Genomic DNA, 21,888 nt, shown 5'->3' on the forward strand with positions numbered 1-21,888 from the left:
AGGAGGGGAAAGACAGATTTTTAATTTGTAATTGGTTAAAGGATTACAAATGGGCAGGAAAGTGGAGTTGAAGCTGAGATGAAATCAGCCATGAGCGTAGTAAATGACCAGAGCAGGTTTGGAGGGTTTAATTGCCTACTCGTACTTCTAGCTCTAGTGTTCCAATGTTCTGGGGTATGATATTATAAGGATGAAAATATATTTCAAAAGATATAAATAAACTGCAAACTGCAGTTCATTACAGTTTTAACTAGTTAAGTCTATCAATGAGAATTATATTGTATCATATAATTACATTTCTTTAATTCATTGAGGGGTTTGGACTTCACTTGCTTGTATAGCAAGATTTCCCATCCCTAATTGCTCTTGAGCAGGTGGTGTTGAGCTGTCTTAAACCACTGCAGTCCATTTGATGCAGGTGCATTCACAATCTGTTAGGCAGGAAGTTCCAAGATTTTGAACCAGCAATTGTGAAGGAACAGCAATATCTTTGCAAGTCAGGATGGTGAGTGCCTTGGATAGGAACATGTAGGTGATAGTGTTCCTATATAAATGGCAGATGGAGTTCAATCTGGATAAATGCAATGTTGGCCTTTGGTACAACAAACAAGAGTAGAGTCTTGGGTAGTATTGTAGAACAGAGGGAAATAGAGGTGCAAGTACGTATTTCTTTTGAAGCTTGCATCACATACAGATAGGGTGGTTAAAAAGGCATATGGCACGCTTGCCTTCATTGCTCAGTCCTTTGAGTATAGGAGTTAGGAAGTCATGTTGAATTGTACAGGACATTGGTGAAGTTTCTTCTGGAATACCGTGTCCAGTTCTGGTCGCCCAGTTATAGGAGGGATATTTTCAAGCTGGAAAGTGTTCAGAAGAGATTTACCAGGATGTTGCCGGGTATTGAAGGTTTATGTTATCAAGAAAGGCTGGAGCGTAGGAGGTTGAGAGGCAATCTTATAGAGATTTATAAAATAATGAGGGGTAAAGATAGTTAATGGTGGTTGTCTTTTCCCTGCAATGGGGGATTTCAAGACTAGGGACCACGTATTTAAGGTCAGAGACAGGAGATTTAAATAAGACGAGGCAATTTTTTTTACACAGCGGGTGGTTCACATGTGAAATAAACTTCCAGAGAAAGTGATGAATGTGGTTAAAATTACATCATTTAAAAGATATTTGGATGTATACATGAATAGGAATGGTTTGGAGGGATATGGATCAGGAATAGGCAAGTGGGACTAGTTTAGTTTGGGATTATGTCAATTGTGGACTGGTTGGACCAAAAGGTCTGTTTCTGCGCTCTATGACTCTTATGTGCTACCCTTGTCCTTCCAGATTGTCATGGTCATGGGTTTGGAAGGTGTTGTCGAATGAACTTTGGTGAATTTCTAAAGAATGATTATTAGATGGTGCCATTGTGCAGCAACGGTTAAGGGAAGTTTGTGGATGTAGTGTCATTCAGGTCCTGGATTGTGCCAAACTTCCTGAATGTTGTTTGAGCTGCATTTACCAAGTGTTGAGTATTCCACCACACTGTTGACTTGTGTCTTGTAGATTGTGAATAAGCGCGCTCTCGCTGTCTCTCTCTCTCTTTTGCGCTCTCTCTCTCTCTTTTGCGCTCTCTCTCTCTCTTTTGCGCTCTCTCTCTCTCTTTTGCGCTCTCTCTCTCTCTTTTGCGCTCTCTCTCTCTCTTTTGCGCTCTCTCTCTCTCTTTTGCGCTCTCTCTCTCTCTTTTGCGCTCTCTCTCTCTCTTTTGCGCTCTCTCTCTCTCTTTTGCGCTCTCTCTCTCTCTTTTGCGCTCTCTCTCTCTCTTTTGCGCTCTCTCTCTCTCTTTTGCGCTCTCTCTCTCTCTTTTGCGCTCTCTCTCTCTCTTTTGCGCTCTCTCTCTCTCTTTTGCGCTCTCTCTCTCTCTTTTGCGCTCTCTCTCTCTCTTTTGCGCTCTCTCTCTCTCTTTTGCGCTCTCTCTCTCTCTTTTGCGCTCTCTCTCTCTCTTTTGCGCTCTCTCTCTCTCTTTTGCGCTCTCTCTCTCTCTTTTGCGCTCTCTCTCTCTCTTTTGCGCTCTCTCTCTCTCTCTCTCTTTTGCTCTCTCTCTCTTTTGCTCTCTCTCTCTCTGCTTCCAGACCTACTGAGTTTCTCCAGGACTTTAATTTTTAGGTACCTCTGGAGCTAATCCTGGTATGCCCTCCTGCATTCTTCATTCAGTGAGGATTGATTCCCTAACTTGTTTATAATAGTAGAATTGAAAAGTGCAGCGCTGGAAAAGCACAGCCGGTCAGGCAGCATCCGAGGAGCAGGAGAGTCAACATTTCTGGCATAAGCCCTTCACATCGGCTCTCCCGCTCCTTAGATGCTGCCTGACCTGCTGTGCTTTTCTAGAGCCACACTTTTCAACTCTGACTCTCCAGCATCTGCAGTCCTCATTCTCTCCTGTAATGGTAGAATGGTGGATATGCTGGGACATGAGGCTGTAGATTGTGTTGGAGTACAGTTCTGCTGATGATTGCCTGTAGAATGCTCATGGATGTTCAGTCCTAAGTAACTAGATTTGCTCAAGGTTTTTTTTCCCCCTTTTTGTTGGTTCCTTCATCACCTACCACAAATCTACTCAAACTATGTTCCTTTAGGATTCAACCAGCTCAGTCAGTAGTGCTGCTGCAAAGCTGCTCTCGGTGATGGACTTTGAAGACCCTCGGTCAGAGTACATTCTGAGCCCTTGCCACTCTCACTGATTGTGTCTGGGACATAGTCATAGTCACAGAATCATACCTTAGTGTCAGGCTGTTGCTTTTCTCGTCAATGAGACAGCTGTCCCAGTTTTGGTCCCTGCACCAAGATGATGGGAGGTACATGCAGAGTCAAAAGGGCTATGTTTGCTGTTGTAGTTTCTGTGTCTGATTTCTTCCTTTGAGAATTATTTTAATGGTTTAATACAACAAGGACATTGCTAGGCCATTTCAGAGAGCAGTAAAAGTCAACCACTAGAGTCTAGAGTCAAACATTGGCCAGACCAGGTAAGGACGAGGTGGTGAGATTTAAACTTTGGTCCCAGAGTATTACCTGGGTCTCAGGATTACTAGTTGAGCAATAATATCAAAATGCCATCATCTCTGTTAAGGAATGAATGGTTGATGGTTGCTTTAACACAAGTTATATAATTTTATCTTTTTTCTAAGGAAGCTATGTACATTTTTGTTTCTTAATAAATGTTTTTTGGTAAATTTTAAATGGAAGGGCACGTCTTTCAAAAGCAGACTATTGTGTATTGTTGTCTCTAAAGTTGCCAGCCATACAGTGAGTGAAATTGGACTTTATAATGCAAAATGTCTCACATACAATAAGATAAAGTGAATCAGGTAGGACATTAACTGGATTGCAGATTCATTGTTGTTCACATTGTGCTTCTGTTCAAAACCCCTTTAGTGTAAACAGGATATACTAGTTTAATATATTTAGCAAGCAAGTTGGGAGTCTCAGAACTTGGAAGACAGATACGTGGTGATTTCAAAATGAAGCATGTTTAATCAAGTGACAAATTCAGAGATGTTTCAGAAGATCTTAAACCATAATTCTGGATTTGTTTATTATTTATTAATTGTCTGATTTTCTGAGTACAGCTTTTTGATAATCTGAGTCTCCACGATAAGTTTGCCCTGACTATAGTATTGCAAAGTACAAATTTATGTTTGCCTTTCCTCTCCAATAAAGATTATCCTCCTTTTCATATGAGGAGAGGAGAAAGATACCCATTACTGTAAATTGAACTGGCTGATCATATAAACACTATGGCTACAAGAGCATGTCAGAGGTTAGGAATTTAGTCGTGTTTAACTTCCCTCCTGTCTCCCCATTATTTGCCTGCTATCTTTTAAGGTGTAAATGTGGCACACTTTTCATTTGCCTGGATGAAAGGAGTTCCAACAACATACAAGAAACATGACACAAATCAAAGCAGCCCTCTTGATTAACATTCCATTCACCATTCACTACTTCTACCATCAGTATACAGTGACAAAAATGTACAACACCTACAAGATTCACTGAAACGACTCACCAAGGCTCCTTCAACAGCACCAACAAACTGGTGATCTCTACCAACTGAAACGCAAGGGCAATAGATACACGGGAATACCACGTTTCCCTTCCAACCACACACCATTCTGACCTGGAACTATATCAGTGTTGCTTACCTGTCTCTGGGTGAAGCAGTGCAGCGCTTCAGAAAGCAGCTCATCACCACCACCTTGAGGGCAATTAGGATGGGCAATAAATGCTGGTCTAGCAGCAGCGGCTATAGTCTATGACTTATTTTTCAAAATGTTGGATTTTATCATGATGACATTGAATGTAACCATTACAAAGATGGGACTGATGTCATTTTTTTCTGTCCAAACAATAAAGCAAGGTTTACTAAACTTAATTTTAGAAATGTGGCCCTTTTAAATAACTTCTTATTTCATGCTTCTAAAATCTGGAACTTTAAATGCCCATTATGTTCATGGCTATCTTTCATTGTCCTCCATTATGTTCCTGTGGATGGCACAGGATGCTACTTATGCTAACAATTGGGATGGTTATTCCAACCCGTATTATTTGTATTAATTGTGCTATGTTCAGTAAGTTTTATTATCTTATTATCTTATTATCTCATTATAGAAAAGATAGTATAAAGCTTTTGTGTTCTCCTAATGCCTTTTAAAAGGCATTATTCGTCATGAGATTTAGCATTAAATGACATTGGTATTTTTTCTTGTGGTAAGTATATAGTAGGATCTTGCATTTTATATTCATGTCTGAAACCTTCACAACCAACTAATAATTTTGCCACTTGTAGATGAATCTTCATGGTATTTGCTGTTGCAGTTGCTGTTTACATATTTATATAGATAAACCACATCCTTCCCTGGCAAATGACTTTTCACTTTGATTTGATATCTTGTTTCTTATTATTATAACTGATGTGTGCTTTTTAGATTGACTTGGAGGTGCTGGTGTTGGACTGGGATGGACAAAGTTTTAAAAATCACACAACACCTGGTTATAGTCTGAAAGGTTTATTTGGAAGTACTAGCTTTGGGAGCACCACTCCTTCTTCAGGTGGTTGTGGAGAATTAAGATTGTGATCACAGAATTTGTAGCCAAAGACGTCCCGTGTCATGGAGATGTGATACATTAAACAATATTAGATTAAATCTTGCATATTTTAGAATGAGATATATTGGTGTCTGTTCTTTGACGTATAAATCCCAGAACTACTTTTAAATTACATTCTCAAAATAGCTCAGCTTTTCTAACAATAGGTGTGAAATCTGCCTGTGTCCCAATGTTGAGTCAGACTGACAAGCACTTTGCATAGTTTTACATGGATTCATGCAATTTTTGAGCAAAATAAAATGTAATTTTAATTTAAAAAATCACATCTCCACGACACTGGACTTCTGTGGCTAGAAATTCTGTCATCATGATCTTATTCTCTATAACCACCTGATGAAGGAGCAGCACTCTGAAAGCTAGTGCTTCTAAATAAACCTGTTGGATTATAACCTAGTGTTGTGATTTTTAGCTTTTTAAGATTATAGTTGATGTAAAATTCTTGCACTGTTTTACAAATTTAACAACCTCTTCTATTCATTTCATAGGTGTTAACTAAATGTTCGTTTAGTATTAAGGACACACAGTCAGAGGTGAGTGTTTTGAAGTTAATTATGGTGCTGAAGCTAGCAGTGTGTCAGGGCTATTTGCTTCCTCCATTCTTCTCTTCCTCCCCCCAGGGTCATGTCCAGATCCATGCAGGTAATGGCTGCACCCTCAGAATGGTTAGGAAGCGGAGGAAGAAGACAACCACAAACATCAAGGCTACTGAAATACTTTCCCCTTTCTCAGTCAAACATTGCCTTGATGTCAAGGGCAGTCACCCTTGAGGTCAGATCTTTTGTCCACATTGAGATCAAGGTTATAATTAAGTCAGGAGTTGAACGCCCATGGCAGAACTCAAACTGAGTTTGCGATCAGGCTATCGCTAACAGTATGCGGCTTTATAACACTGTCGATTATATTGACAGGGAGAGTAAACTCTTGGAATGGAAACTGGAGCATTTGGGTTGTTGTTTATTTGTGTGCAAGGCATACTTGTAAAATTTTCCACACCGTTGGATGGATGACAGTATTGCAGCCATATTAGAATAGTTTGACTAAGGATGTGTCCAATTCAGTCTTCAGTACTCTTCACAGTATGTTGTCAGGGTCCACAGCCTTTGTGTTAATTAAAGAGAATTAGATAAATCTATAAAAGTCAGTTTGATTAATCTAATAGAATTCTTTTTTTTGATGAAAAACAAAGAATGTTGATGAAAGGACTGTTGCCTGTATGGTTTTTAAGATAACATTTGTAAAATACTGCATAAATGGTTGATTATCAAAATTGAGGGTCTTGGTAGAGTCAGTGTCATTGGGGATAGAAAAATTGACTTGAGGATAGAATACAGTCAGGCATGCTACATTGTTTTTTCAGCCTGGTTCATGCTTTCTGGCATGTATAAGTGATTTGGATATTGAAATAATTGCTGAAATTTCAATATTTGCCCATGATACCAAAGTTGTTTGGCAGCAGACAGTGCAAGTAGTTCCGATCGACTCAACGAGACTTAGGAAGCTAGCAGAGTGAGCGGACAATGATGGCAAAGGATGAAGTGGAGTTATAGACAATAGTCTAAAAAGGTAAACAGAGGAACTCCAATTAAAAATATGTTAGTGTTTGTAAAGTAATGCACACGCAGTGAGTATAATTTTTTTTTAAATGAGCTGGAACAATTAAGCATTGAGAGGTTCTTGTCAGAGTGGTGATTACTGAGTCACAGCCACAAAAAAATCAGGAAATTCAACAAATGGAGAAATTGGATCAGCTGTCCTTATTTTGTATAAAATAATAGCATAGTAAAAGGATGCAGTGAACAGCAAGATAAAAATAAAAATAAAATCCACATGGATAGAGATAAAATATAATAAAGTTCCATCACACATTAATAGATGTAGCTCACAGACCATTTATTAGTGGAAGGGAGCTGAAGGAAGAAGTATGCAGAGAAAATCTGGAATTGAGTAAAACCAGAAAGGAATAATCATGGAAGATTTCAACTGTGCTGATACTAATTGGACAGAAGATATAGTTAAAGAGGGGATGAGAATAGAGTTCTTGCAGTGTACGTACAACTATCTTTAACCCTGTCTGCAAAAAGTTCAACAAGGGATGATGTATTATTGGGGCTGGTAGTGAGAAATGAACCAAAACAGATAAGGAAAAATGAAAGTAGTGGAATGTCTAGGAAATAGTGACCATAATATAATTTGCTTCAAGATTATGGTAGAGAAGGATTAAGCATGATTGAAATTTAAAGATTAGAAAGAGGGTAGATATAGCTGTTTTGGCTAAACGGATCAAGTGATATGGAGAGAGGGCAGGTTTAGGGTATTGAGCTTAATCAGCCATGATCACGTTGATTGGCAGAGCAGTCTTGAATAGTGAAATAGCTGCCTTCTCCTGTTTTATACTTACCTATGTTTCTAAAAACTGATTTTTATGGGCTGAGAATAGAATTTGGGAAAAGAAAATAGGTAACTATGTATGCAAAGAATGATGTAAAACTGACAATAAACAGTGGCAAATGAATTTTAATGTGGGCAACTGTGAGCTCATGCACTTCAAGCCTAAAGAAGTGCAGGTTTTAGATGATGAAAAGCTAGTAACAGTGATGATCCAAAGAGACTTGGATATTTCTGCCACTGGCATCATATGTAAAATCCAGCTGTGCCACCATTTCAATCAGTGCCAGCCACAGCTAACCCTCAAAATACATGTACTAGGAGGGAAACTAGAGAGAACATTGTCTAAGGGCGCATGGGTGGCACTTCATTAGAAATATAGGTTTGCAGTAATCCAAGATGGAGGACAGGAAAGATTTCTGGCTGTAACAGATGCTCTTTTTTTTAGATATTTTAGGTGTTGGAGGTGATTTCCTCAAATTTCAGGAGCAGCAATTACTGTTTTATATGCTGTTGCATTGTTTTGGAACTTTGGAGAAAAAATAAAGTCAAAATAACAGCACTTTTAAAAGAGAGAAAAACAGACAAAGGAAGCACATGGTGAGGCCAGTGCAGGAGAGAGGGAGATACAAACCCACATTGCTAAATGACAGAGTTAGCAGTTACTGCCTTTGCTGCCTTCATGTGTCGCTGGACATAAGAGTGCATCTGGGAAAATTAAAAAAAAACAGTGAAATTCACAACTGATCTTGGAGGAACTCCTCTGGGAGAGGTCACAGCACAGAAGCAGATAAGTGAATTTTAAAAGTGGCCTTAAAATAAGTCTGCAGTAGTGAGTAGAGTGGGTTCTTTCTTGATTATATTATTATTGAGCTATGTCTCTTGATTAAACTTAAAATATAAGCCATAAGTATTAATTTAACCTGGAGCAGTGTTTTATAGAGGAATAAGACAGTGCTATGTTCTGGGTGTGTAGATTGAAAGAGTCAAAAATGGCCCTTAGTAGAGTGATACGCTCTTGTTGGACGTGGGAGTTTAGGGAGAGTTTACGGGTGACTGAGGATTATATCTGCAACAAATGCCGTTGGTTGCGAATCTTAGCCGATCGAATGGATCAGTTGGAGAGGCAGTTACAGGCAATAAGGAATTTACAAGAGCAAGGGGATGTGATGTTTAGCAGTTATAGGAAGGGAGAAGTCTCAGATAAAGTCATATGGTGGGTTAACTCCTGGAAAGGTAAGAGAGGTATGCTGGTAGTGCAGGAGTCTTCTGTGGCTGTCCCCATTTCAAACAAGTATGCTGTTTAGGAAAATGTAGAGGTGATGGATTCTCAGGTAACGTAGCATGAACAGCCAAGTTTCTGGTATTGAGACTGGCTCTAATGTAATGAGAGGTACGTCACGTTCCAAGCGATCGATTGTGTTAGGGTACTCTAGTCCGAGGTGCAGACAGATGTTTCTGTGGCCAGCAGCGAAAAATCAGAATGGTGTGTTGCTTCTCTGGTGCCAAGATCAAGGATGTCTGAGAGGGTGCAGAATGTTCTTAAGGGGGAGAGGGGCCCAGCAGGAGGTCACTTTACACATTGGAACCAACGACATAGGAAGGGAAAAGGTTGAGATCCTGAAAAGAGATTACAGAGAGTTAGGCAGGAATTTAAAAAGGAGGTCCTCAAGTAGCAATATCTGGATTACCCCTGGCGCTATGAGCTAGTGAGAGCAGGAATAGGAAGATAGAGCAGATGAATGCATGGCTGAGGAGCTGCTGTACGGGAGAAGGATTCACGTTTTTGGATCATTGGAAGCAGTTTTGGGTTGAAGTGACCTGTACAAGAAGCACGGATTGTATCTAAATCAGAAGGGGTCGAATATACTGGCAGGGAGATTTGCTAGAGCTGCTTGGGAGGATTTAAACTAATAAGGTGGGGAAGTGAGACCCAGGGAGATAGTGAGGAAAGATTTCAATCTGAGACTTAAACAGTTGAGAACAAAGGCGAGTCAAACAGTCAGGGCAGGCAGGGACAAAGCAGAGAACAAGGTAGAATTGATAAATTAAACTACATTTATTTCAATGCAAGAGGCCTAACAGGGAAGGCAGATGAACTCTGCATGGTTACGAACATGGGACTGGGATATCATAGCAATTATAGAAACATGGCTCAGGGATGGACAGGACAAAGATACAAAGATAATGTTCCAAAATACAAAGGGAGGCAAGGGAGTAGGGAAGTGGCATTTTTGATGAGGGATAGCATTACAGCTGTATTGAGGGAGGATATTCCCGGAAATACATCAAGGGAAGTTATTTGGGTTGAACTGAGAAATAAAGGGATGATCACCTTATTGCTATTGTTTTATAGACCCCCTAATAGTCAGGGAAATTGAGAAACAAAATTGTAAGGAGATCTCAGTTATCTGTAAGAATAATAGGGTGGTCATGCTAGGGGATTTTAACTTTCCAAACATAGACTGGAACTACTATATTGTTAAGGGTTTGGATGGAGAGGAATTTAAATGTGTACAAGAAACTTTTCTGAGTCAGTATGTGGATATACCTACTAGACAAGGTGCAAGACTCTTGGGAAATAAGGCAGGGCAGGTGACTGAGGTGTCAGTGGGGGAGCACTTTGGGGCCAGTGACCATAATTCTATCAGTTTTAAAATAGTGATGGAAAAGGATAGACTAGATCTAAAAGTTGAAGTTCTAAATTGGAGGAAGGCCAATTTTGACGGTATTAGGCAAGAACTTTCAAAAGCTGATTGGGGACAGATGTTTGCAGGTAAAGGAATGGCTGGAAAATGGAAAGCCTTCAGAAATGAGATAATGAGAGTCCAGAGACAGGATATTCCTGTTAGGGTGAAAGGAAAGGCTGGTAGGTATAGGGAATGCCGGATGACTAAAGACATTGAGGGTTTGGTTAAGAAAAAGAAGGAAGCATATGTCAGGTACAGACAGGATAGATCGAGTGAATCCTTCGAAGAGTATAAAGGCTGTAGGAGTATACTTAAGAGGGAAATCAGGAGGGCAAAAAGGGAACATGAGATAGCTTTGGCAAATAGAATTAAGGGAATCCAAAGGTTTTTTACAAATACATTAAGGTCAAAAGAGTAACTCGGGAGAGAATAGGGCCCCTCAAAGATAGGCAAGGTGGCCTTTGTGTGGAACCGCAGGAGATGGGGTAGATACTAAACGAGTATTTTGCATCAGTATTTACTGTGGAAAAGGACATGGAAGATATAGAATGTAGGGAAATAGATGGTGACATATTAAAAAATGTCCAGGTTACAGAGGAGGAAGTGCTGGATGTCCTGAAATGCATAAAAGTGGATAAATCCCCAGGATCTGATCAGGTGTACCCTAGAACTCTGTGGGAAGCTAGGGAAGTGATTACTGGGCCTCTTTCTGAGATATTTGTCTCATCGATAGTCACAGGGTGAGGTTGCGGAAGACTGGAAGTTGGCTAATATGGTGCCACTGTTTAAGAAAGGTGGTAAGGACAAGCCAGGGAACTGTAGACCGGTGAGTCTGACGTCAGTAGTGTGCAAGTTGTTCGGAGGGACAGGGTGTACGTGTATTTGGAAAGGCAAGGACTGATTAGGAATAGTCAACATGGCTTTGTGCATGGGAAATCATGTCTCACAAACTTGATTGAGTTTTTTGAGGAAGTAACAAAGAAGATTGATGAGGGCAGAGCAGTAGATGTGTTCTAGCTGGACTTCAGTAAGGTGTTTGACAAGGTTCCCCATGGGAGACTGGTTAGCAAGGTTAGATATTACAGAATACAGGGAGAACTAGCCATTTGGATACAGAACTGGCTCAAAGGTAGAAGACAGAGGGTGGTGGTGGAGGGTTGTTTTTCAGACTGGAGGCCTGTGACCAGTGGAGTGCCACAAGGATCGGTGCTGGGTCCACTACTTTTCGTCATTTATGTAAATGATTTGGATGTGAGCAAAAGAAGTGTGGTTAGTAAGTTTGAGGATTTGAGCTATATGGAGAGGTTGAATAGGCTGAGTCTGTTTTCCTTGGAGCGTCAGAGGCTGAGGGGTGACCTTAGAGATTTATAAAATCATGAGGGGCATGGATAGGATAAATAGACAAAACGTTTTCCCTGGGGTGGGGAAGTCCAGAACCAGAGGGCATAGGTCTAGAGTGAGAGGGGAAAGATATAAAAGAGACCTAAGGGGCAACTCTTTCACTCTGAGGGTGGTACGTGTATGAAATGAGTTGCCAGAGGAAGTGGTGGAGGCTAGTACAATAGCAACATTTAAAAGGCATCTGGATGGGTATATGAAGAGGAAGGGTTTGGTGGGATATGGGCCAAGTACTGGCAGGTGGGAATAGATTGGGTTGGGATATCTGGTCGGTATGGACGGGTTGGACCAAAGGGTCTGTTTCTGTGCTGTACATCTCTTTGACTGTGACACTCATGGATGTATTGCTATTATCTTCTACCCTGCCCTCAATGTTTCCGCTAGAGGTATATTTGAGATTTGCAGTAATTGACCCACAAATGCATTATAACAGATGCTAGTTTGTTTGTTTTGTATGAACCTTGCCTGTGATGATACATGTCAGATTGAGCAGGTGGTTGTTTGCATTTGTGGCAGGCTTCTCACAGATGCAAAGTGTTAACTACACACGTACAACCCTGCACATTGATGTGGTGACCAAGAGGGAAGCTGTTGGTCTCATAAATTCGAAATTGCAAGTTTGATTCCTGCTAGTGTCAGCAGCACATTCATTTAGGGGCCCTTTTGTGGGGCAGTGATAGTGTCCCTACCCCAAAACCAGAAGATCCAGGTTCAAGTCCCACCTGATCTAGAGGTGTTAGTAACATCCCTGAACAGGTTGATTAGAAAAAATAGGGTAACAACATGCACACACATTGGACCTCCTGTGGTGCAGTGGTAATGACAATACCCCAGGACCAGGAGGTCTGGGTTCAAGTCCCACTTGCTCCAGAAGTGTATAATTACATTTCTGAACTGGTTGATTAGAAAAATAGACTAAATAAAAAAGAAAACATGTACACTGTTCAAGTTCCACCTGCTCTAGAAGTGTGTAATAACACGTCTGAATAGCTTAATAGAAAAATAGGTTAAATAAAGAAAAAAAACACATTCAAGTTCCATCTGCTGCAAAGGTGTGTCATAACATTTCTGAAGATGTTGATTAGAAAAATAGGTTTAATGAAGAAAGAAGTAACATGCCATTCAAGTCCCACCTACTGCGGAGTTGTGTAATAGCACTTCACCTGATGAAAGAGTAGCGCTCCTGACAGCTTGTGATTTCAAATAAACCTGTTGGACTATAACTAGATGTCATGTGACTTCTGACTTTGTCCACCCCAGTCCAACACTGGCGCATCCACATCGTAACACTTTTCTCTCCAGGTTGATCAGAAAAGTAGGTGAAATTAAAAATAAAACATGCACACCCCTATATCAACAAGAAATATGTCTTAAACCACAAGGATGTCCTGTCCATATTGCTGCAACCACAAAATGATATTTCTGAAACTCTTATGTGGTGGGTAAACCTTTAATTCGGCCACTTATTAAGAAATCTCAAACAAATCAAGTACTGAAACAATGATTTAAACTTTACAGCATGGAACAACCAAAATAAAACCCCTGAATCTATAAGTGAGCAAGTTAAGCCTCACAACACAACTTAGCTATTAACTGATTAATGGTGGAATTTCGCTACAATTCTAACCAACAGTATCTGTCTTTGGATATGTCCAAGGTTCAATTCTTGTGCAGTGTTGTTCTTCGAAGTTTTGTTAAAGATTCCTGGAGTTGAATTCTTATACAGTTTTCTCTCTTTTAAGTTTGTGATGTGACATTATCAATGATTTAATAGATTCTTTCCTCCCAACACAGATTACACTTCTGGGAGACCTCAAGTCTGTACCTTGCCTTCTTATCAAAAGTAGCTCCCCTGTTCCATGTTATATTCAGCTTTAACTGTGTGTTTGAAAGCAAAAACACAGATTTGCCCGTAACTAATCCCGTTAGGACATTCCTTCTGCAGGCAATTTTAATTGTCCATTTTATCATGAGGCAGTAGGTCATTAAGCAGTGTTATTTCCTCTCTCCCAGGAAAGTGCTTATTTATGTTGCTTTGATTCCTTCCCAAGGATAGTTAATTAGCATGTTGCTTTTAATTCCTTTATAACAGTTTCTTCTTCTCTCTTTGATCTCAAAAAACAATTTATTCCAGAAAGTGTGTTTGCTAATTCTTTCAATCTTTGAGGTTATTGCAGTTCTGAAGTTTACATGGTCACACTTAGGATTCTAAGGGCATCTCCATGATTCTGTGGTAATGTAAGTTCCTTTGACAGCACATATCATCATGATAGACTCCTTGTTGTTCAAGCTGTAAACTGTTTCATCTCCTGTGGTGGTCTTATGACTGAAGAGTCCTCTGTGAGGTCATCATGCATGGCTTTAGCTGTGCCATTTCTGTCCTTCTGCTGGGGACATTGGAATTTGATGATTTGATGGATGGTCCTCAACTTTGCTGATTTGAATTTCAGTGCTTGCTTGAATTTGGGTTTGTTCACTCTAGTATTTTCCCAAGACAAGTTTGTAAGGCTCTTTTTAGGATCATTATGTCATTTATAGTGACCAACTTGGTGTCATTTGCCTTAAGCTAACAACAAAATTTGTTTTCTTTAAACTGGTGAGCAAAGACATACAAAAAAAGCATCCCAAAAAACACCACCTGCAGACTAGAAAGGTCACAACTATGTTTTCATTGCGCAAGCATAAAGTTGGATTTTAGCCAGGTACTTAATACTCTTCTTTACTGCATCTTTCTTCCAAATTTCAGATTTAAATTGAACATTGATAGAGGGTTCATTCCAATTTCAACCCATAGTTCCCCAATTAATTCCACATTAATTTGGAAGAAATTTATTACCTCAGTGACTTCACACTTCTTGGCTCCCACATGGCTGGGAATTTCTTTGAATGATGTCAAAATGTTCTCTCCACTTTGAGTCCCCTTCTCCCTATCCTTGCAAACTTCCTTTCTCCCTGCCCTCCTCCCTCCTCTTGCAGCCCTTCCCTTTGCCCCTCTGCACTTGCCCTTGCAGCCTTGCCTTGCCACTCCCCCTCTTCTTGCAGCCCTCTTCACCACCAACTCTTACAGCCCTCCTGTCCTGTGCCCCTTGCAGCCTCCTCTCCCCAGTCCTTGTAGTCCTCCTTACTGATGCTGCCTTTTGCACCCCTTCTTCCCCCCCGGCCAGATGCAGCCTCACTCTCCCCACCCTTTAGAGACAGTCTTTCTCTTAACTTGCTCTGTATTGCTGTCTCTCTCTCTCTCACACACATACTCTGTCATGTTCTTCTCTCATTCCCTCCGCATTTATAGTTTGTCCCTGACTCTACAAATTATTCACCTCCAGTCATGGGTACATCCCTGCAAAGAGTAGGGCCTATTAGCGACCATGGGGCAACCTGTGTATAAAGCCAGAGGACATAAGTAGAGTGTTAATGAGTACTCCACATCTGCCTTTACTAAGGGGTAAGAAGGATGCAAATATTGAATTAGGGAAGATGGCCTGTGAACTTCTTGAGCAGTTTGATATAAGAAGCGAGGAGATATTGGAAATTTTGGATTTAAAAGTAGACAAATCCCCGGATGCGGATGTGTTGTATCCCAGATGCCTGTGGGAAAGAAGCGAGGAAATTCCAAGAGTTCTGACCCAAATTTTTAAATCACCTCTGGTCATATAGGAGGTGCCAGAGGACTGGAGGACAGCTAATGTGATTCCACTTTACAAGAAGGGTGGTAGAGGTAGACTTGAGAACTAAAGACCAGTCAGTCCGATTATCGATGGCAGAGAAACTATTGGAGAATATAGTGAAAGAGAAAATTAATCTCCATTTGGAGAGGCAAGGTTTGATCAGAGATAGTCAGCATGGCTTTGTTGGAGGTCATGCCAAACAAATTTTCACCCAGAGAGTGATGGGAGTCTGAATTGCACTACCTGATGTTGGGGAGGGGGGAGTAGACGCAGGAAACCTAAGAAATTTTAAAAGGGCATTGGGTAGTTTTGCAGAAGAGGGACCCCAGGGGTTCAGGTACATAATTCTTTGAAGCTTGCGTCACACATAGACAAGGTGGTTAAAAAGGCATTTGGTATGCTTGCTTTCATCACTCACTCCTTTGAGTATAGGAGTTGGGATGTTCTGTTAAGGTTGTACAGGACATTGTTGAGGCCTCTTCTGGAATACTGTGACCAGTTCTGGTCATAGAATTATAGGAAGGATATGATTAAGCTGAAGAGGGTTCAGAAGAGATTTACCACGCTATTGCTGGGTATGAAAGGTTTGTGTTATAAAGAAAGATTGGCAAAGTGGGACATTTTTAACTGGAGCATAAGAGGTGGAGAGGTGACCTTAAAGAAGTTTGTAAAATGAGGAGGATAGATAAAGTTAATGGAAGTTTTCTTTTCCCTAGGATAAGGGACTTCAAGACCAATGGGCACATTTTTAAGGTGAAAAGAGAGAGATTTAAAAAAGACATGAAAGGCAATTTTGTTTTGCACAAAGGGTAATTCGCATGTGGAATGAACTTTGTGAGGAAGTATTGGATGTAGATACAATTACAATGTTTAAAAGACATTTGGACACGTCCATGAAAATGCAAGATGTGAATGGACGTGGGCCAGGAGCAGCCAGGTGGGGCTAGTTTAGTTCGGGATCATGTTCGGCATGGATTGTTTGGACCAAAGAGTCTGTTTCCGCGCTGTATGACTCAAGAATATGTATTTGGATGAGCACTTGAAATGAAGTGGGCCTAATGTAGGAAAGTGGGACTAATGTAGGTGGTAGTATATTTGAGTTTGAATGATTATGGAGGCTTTTTTTTCTTAAACATTATTTAAAAGACACATTGGAACTTTTTTTTTCAACAAGGCATTTCTTGAAAATCGCATAGTTCCACACAATTGTTGGCCCTGGTTGCTTAAACTCACTTCAGAGAAGCATCTGACTTTAAGACTGGATTTTATAAAAAGTATTGCAGATTTTTAAATTTCATTCACAGGGTGAGGGCATTGCTGGCCAGGCAGCATTTATTGCCCAAAGGGTAGTAAAGAATCAACCACGTTGCTTGCTGGAAATCTGAAATTAAAACAAAGTGCTGGAGGAAATCAGATCTGGCAACATTTGTGGAGAGAGAATTAGTTATGTATCGAGTTCAGCTGCCAGACCTGCTGAATTTCTTCAGCATGTTTTGGATTTATTGGATTTTATGTATGCTGTGTTTAAACAGAATTTTGCGGATTTGAATGTGTTTTTGAGTTTTGGTTTAGGAAATTGCGAGAAAGGAGTTGAAATATAGACTGGAAATAATACAGACTTCTTCCAAAGTTGGAATACTTATAAGGGCCTGATTTATAGCTGGAGAAGCTGCTTAGGGAGAGCCACTCATAAATAAATGAATTTTCTGGTCTAATTTTGCATTATCACTTGCTAAATCATTCATGTGTTTTGGCACATTGTTACCTTGAATCACTACTTAAAATAGCATTAATGATGATATAAGGACAATTAATTCCTAAATTTTAACTGATGCTAATTCAGATTGTACATGTTGTCAACCTGAATTACTTCTGTAAGCTTATCAATTGTATCAAAATTCAGCAGTTTAACCAACATCGGTGCACAACATTCAGAAATTATGATGTTAAAATTACTTGGAGACATGTAATTGGGATTGTTTTGATAAAGGATGAAAATGTACTCCTACTTTGACACAATTGACATAAATATGTATTTTTGTGTTTTTATAGATTACATTTAAAAGTTCTGCAGTGGACATAGGAGTACAGTGTGAAACAATTAGTCACAAACTGGTGTATTTGGAAGACCAACTGCAAATGGCAATGAACAATCATGACAAGAGTCTTACTCATATCCTTTAACTTAAAATTTAGAAACTGAAATTAGTTTTGCTGCAAGCGCATATCAGTCTTTTAAGAGATATTTGTGCAAAATTTCAAAATCTTTCATTGTGATAAGCAGCCCTAAAATAATCCTGCACATTTTATGGAGATTTATTCAGTTTGAAGTAGAATAAAATGGAATAAATGCTGAGAGGTTTGAAAGCTAGTAAACACTTCAGAAGAAGAATTATTATTATTATTATTTTAAGTGATCATTTTAATCGAAGGTGGAGGACTAGAGGCTGCTCCTTTTTTTTTTTTGAAGTATTTTAGGAATTGGAGGTGATTTCCTCAAATTCCAGGAGCAGCAATTACTGTTTTATATGCTGTTGCATTGTTTTGGAACTTTAGAGAGGAAAAAAAAGTCAAAACAACAGCACTTTTAAACTGGAGAGGAACAGACAAAGACAGCACATGGTGAGGTCAGGGAGGGGAAGAGAGAGATAGAGGAAACAAACCCACGCTGCCAACTGACACAGTAGTGAACCTGCACGGTTACTGCCTTTGCTGTTTGAATTCACATATCGCTGGACATCGGGTGCGTCTGGAAAAACTAACAGTGAAATTCACAACTAACCTTTGAGGAACCTGTTTAGGAGAGATCATAGCACAGAAACAGATAAGTGAATATTTTTAAGTGTGGGCTTATAGTAAGTCTGCAGTAGTGAGTTTGTTCTTGATTATATGTTTTATTGAGATATCTCTCTTGATTAAACTTAAGCCATAAATATCAAGTTAGCCTGGAGCAGTGTTATGTAGAGGAATAAGACAGTGCTATTTTCTGGGTCTGTAGATTGAAAGAAGCAAAAATGGCCTTTAGTAGAGTGATATGCTCTTTTTGTTGGATGTGGGAGTTTACGGGTTACTGAGGATTATATCTGCAATAAATGCAACTGGTTGCGAATCCTATCAGATCGAATGGATTAGTTGGAGAGACACTTAGAGGCAATGAGGAATTTACAAAAGCAAGGGGATGTGATGGATGGTAATTATAGGAAGGGAGAAAAGTTGCAGATATAGTCACATAGATGGGTTAACTCCAGGAAAGGTAAGAGAGGAAGTCAGATAGAAGACTCCTGCACTGTGGCTATCCTCATTTCAAACAAGTATGCTGTTTTGGAAAATGTAGGGGGTGATGGATTTTCAGGGGAATGTAGCATGAACAGTCAAGTTTCTGGTATCAAGACTAGCTCTAATGCAATGAAGGGTACATCAGGTTCCAAGAGATAAATTGTGTTAGGGGGCTCTCTAGTCTGAGGCTCAGTCAGACGTTCTTGTGGCCAGCAGTGAAAAATCAGAATGGTGTGTTGCTTCCCTGGCACCACGATAAAGGATGTCTCAGAGGGGGTGCAGAATGTTCTCAAGGGGGAGAGGGACCAGCAGGAGATCATTGTACACATTGGAACCAATGACCTAGGAAGGGAAAAGGATGAGATTCTGAATGGACAATATGGACTGTATTTCTAAAAAGGAGATCTTTGAGAGTAGTAATATCTGGATTACTCCCGGTGCTGCGAGCTAGTGAGGGTAGGAATAGGAGGATAGAGCAGATGAATGCATGACTGAGGAGCTGGTGTATGGGAGAAGGATTCACATTTTTGGATCATTAGAATTTCTTCTAGGGTAGAAGTGACCTGTACAAGAAGCACAGATTGCACCTGAATTGGAGGGGGACGAATACAGAGGAACCTTAATTATCTGAACAAGCTGGGCGGGCACTATTTCGCTAGGATAATTGATTAATCGGTTAAATGATTTACTGTGGGCTCGGAGTTTTCTGTGAAGTCTGCTCCCCGTTCAGGAGACGAGATAGCGCGAACCTCCGCCCCCAAACCCCGCACCCCCAGCTACCGCCAACCGGCCCTTCCCCATCTGGCACCCCCCCCACACACACACATCTTATTGGGATTGTATTATAGACCCCCTAATAGTCAGAGGGAAATTGAGAAACAAACTTGTAAGGAGATCTCAGCTATCTGTAAGAATAATAGGGTGGTTATAGTAGGAGATTTTAATTTCCCAAACATCGACTGGAACTGCCATTGTCTTAATGGTTTAAATGGAGAGGAATTTGTTAAGTGCTTATAAGAAATTTTGATTCAATATGTGGATGCACCTAATAGAGAAGGTGCAAAACTTGACCTACTCTTGGGAAATAAGGTGGGGGAAGTGACTGAGGTATCAGTGGGGCAGCACTTTGGGGCCAGCAAACAAAATTCTGTCAGTTTTATAATAATGATGGAAAAGGATAGACCAGATCTAAAAGTGGAAGCTCTAAATTAGAGGAAGGCTAATTTTAACGGTATTAGGCAAGAACTTTCAAAATCTGATAGGGAGCAGATGTTCGCAGGTAAAGGGACGGCTGGAAAATGGGAAGCCTTCAGAAATGAGATAATGAAAGTCCAGAGACAGTATATTCTGTTAGGGTGAAAGGAAAGGCTGATAGGTATAGGGAATGTTGGATGACTAAAGAAATTGATGGTTTGGTTAAGAAAAAGAAGGAAGCATATGTAAGGTAGAGACATGATAGATTGAGTGAATCCAAAGGCAGTAGGAGTATACTTCAGAGGGAAATCAGGAGGGCAAAAAGGGAACATGAGACAGCTTTGGCAAATAGGGTTAAGGAGAATCCAAAGGGCTTTTATAAATACATTAAGGACAAAAGGGTAACTAGGGAGAGAATAGGACTCCTCAAAGATCAGAGCTGAAAATGTGTTGCTGGAAAAGCGCAGCAGGTCAGGCAGCATCCAAGGAGCAGGAGAATCAACGTTTCGGGCATGAGCCCTTCTTCATTAGCTCATGCCCGAAACATTGATTCTCCTGCTCCTTGGATGCTGCCTGACCTGCACTTTTCCAGCAACACATTTTCAGCTCTGATCGCCAGCATCTGCAGTCCTCACTTTCTCCTCAAAGATCAGTAAGGCGGCCTTTGTGTGGAACCGCAGGAGATGGGGCAGATACTAAACGAGTGTTTTGCATCAGTATTTACTGCGGAAAAGGACATGGAAGATATAGACTATAGGGAAGTAGATGGTGATATCTTGAAAAATGTCCATATGACAGAGGATGAAGGGCTGGATGTCTTGAAACGCATAAGAGTGGATAAATCTCCAGGACCTGATCAGGTGTACCCTAGAACTATGTGGGAAGTTAGGGAAGTGATTGCTGGGCCCTTTTCTGAGATATTTGTAACATCGATAGTCACAGGTGAAGTGCTGGAAGATGAGAGGTTGGCTAAAGTGGTACCACTGTTTTAAGGATGGTAAGGACAAGCCAGGGAACTTGAGCCTGACGGTGGTGGGCAAGTTGTTGGAGGGAATCCTGAGGATCTACAGGATGTACATGTATTTGGAAAGGCATGAACTGCTTAGGGATAGGCAACATGGCTTTGTGTGTGGGAATCATGTCTCACAAACTTGATTGAGTTTTTTGAAGAAGTAACAAAGAGGATTGATGAGGGTAAAGCAATGCACGTGATCTATATGGACTTCAGTAAGGCGTTCGACAACGTTCCCCATGGGACACTGGTTAGCAAGGTTAGCTCTCAGGAATACAGGGAGAACTAGCCATTTGGATTTAGAACTAACTCAAAGGTAGAAGGCAGGGTGGCGGTGGAGGGTTGTTTTTCAGACTGGAGGCCTGTGACCAGTGGAGTGCCACAAGGATCAGTGCTGGGTCCACTACTTTTTGTCATATATGTAAATGATTTGGATGTGAGCAAAAGAGGTATAGTTACTAAGTTTGCAGATGCCACCAAAATTGGAGGTGTAGTGTACAGCAAAGAAGGTTACCTCAGATTACAACAGGAACTTGACCAGATGGGCTAATTGGCTAAGAAGTGGCAGATGGAGTTTAATTTAGATAAATGTGAGGTGCTGCATTTTGGGAAAGCAAATCTTACCAGGACTTAATAGTAAGGTCCTGGAGAGTATTGCTGAACGAAGGACCTTTTGAGTGCAGATTCAAAGCTCCTTGAAAGTGGTGTCGCAGGTAGATAGGATAGTGAAAAAGGCAATTGGCATGCTTTCCTTTATTGGTCAGAGTATTGAGTACAATCGGGAAGTCATGTTGCAGTTGTACAGGATATTGGTTAGGCCACTGTTGGAATATTGCGTGCAATTCTGGTCTCCTTCCTATCGGAAAGATAGAACATAGAATAATACAGCGCAGTACAGGCCCTTCGGCCCTCGATGTTGCGCCGATCCAAGCCCACCTAACCTACACTAGCCCACTATCCTCCATATGCCTATCCAATGCCCGCTTAAATGCCCATAATGAGGGAGAGTCCACCACTGCTACTGGAAGGGCATTCCATGAACTCACAACTCGCTGAGTAAAGAACCTACCCCTAATATCTGTCCTATACCTACCCCCACTTAATTTAAAGCTATGCC

General features: G+C 40.6%; 1 protein-coding gene across 3 annotated transcripts in view; it reads left to right on the forward strand.

The window, feature by feature from the left end:
• Positions 1–21,888, forward strand: part of disc1 (DISC1 scaffold protein) — a 132,560-nt gene that overhangs the window by 87,483 nt on the left and 23,189 nt on the right. For all 3 annotated transcript variants that reach the window (XM_043680132.1, XM_043680138.1, XM_043680146.1), the window contains 2 exons: positions 5,637–5,681; positions 17,342–17,462. In XM_043680132.1, coding sequence (XP_043536067.1) covers positions 5,637–5,681; positions 17,342–17,462 — 166 coding nt within the window. The remainder of the gene's footprint in view (positions 1–5,636; positions 5,682–17,341; positions 17,463–21,888) is intronic.

This window comes from Chiloscyllium plagiosum, chromosome 3, assembly GCF_004010195.1.
Source record: "Chiloscyllium plagiosum isolate BGI_BamShark_2017 chromosome 3, ASM401019v2, whole genome shotgun sequence".
In the NCBI taxonomy this organism is placed as follows: domain Eukaryota; kingdom Metazoa; phylum Chordata; class Chondrichthyes; order Orectolobiformes; family Hemiscylliidae; genus Chiloscyllium; species Chiloscyllium plagiosum.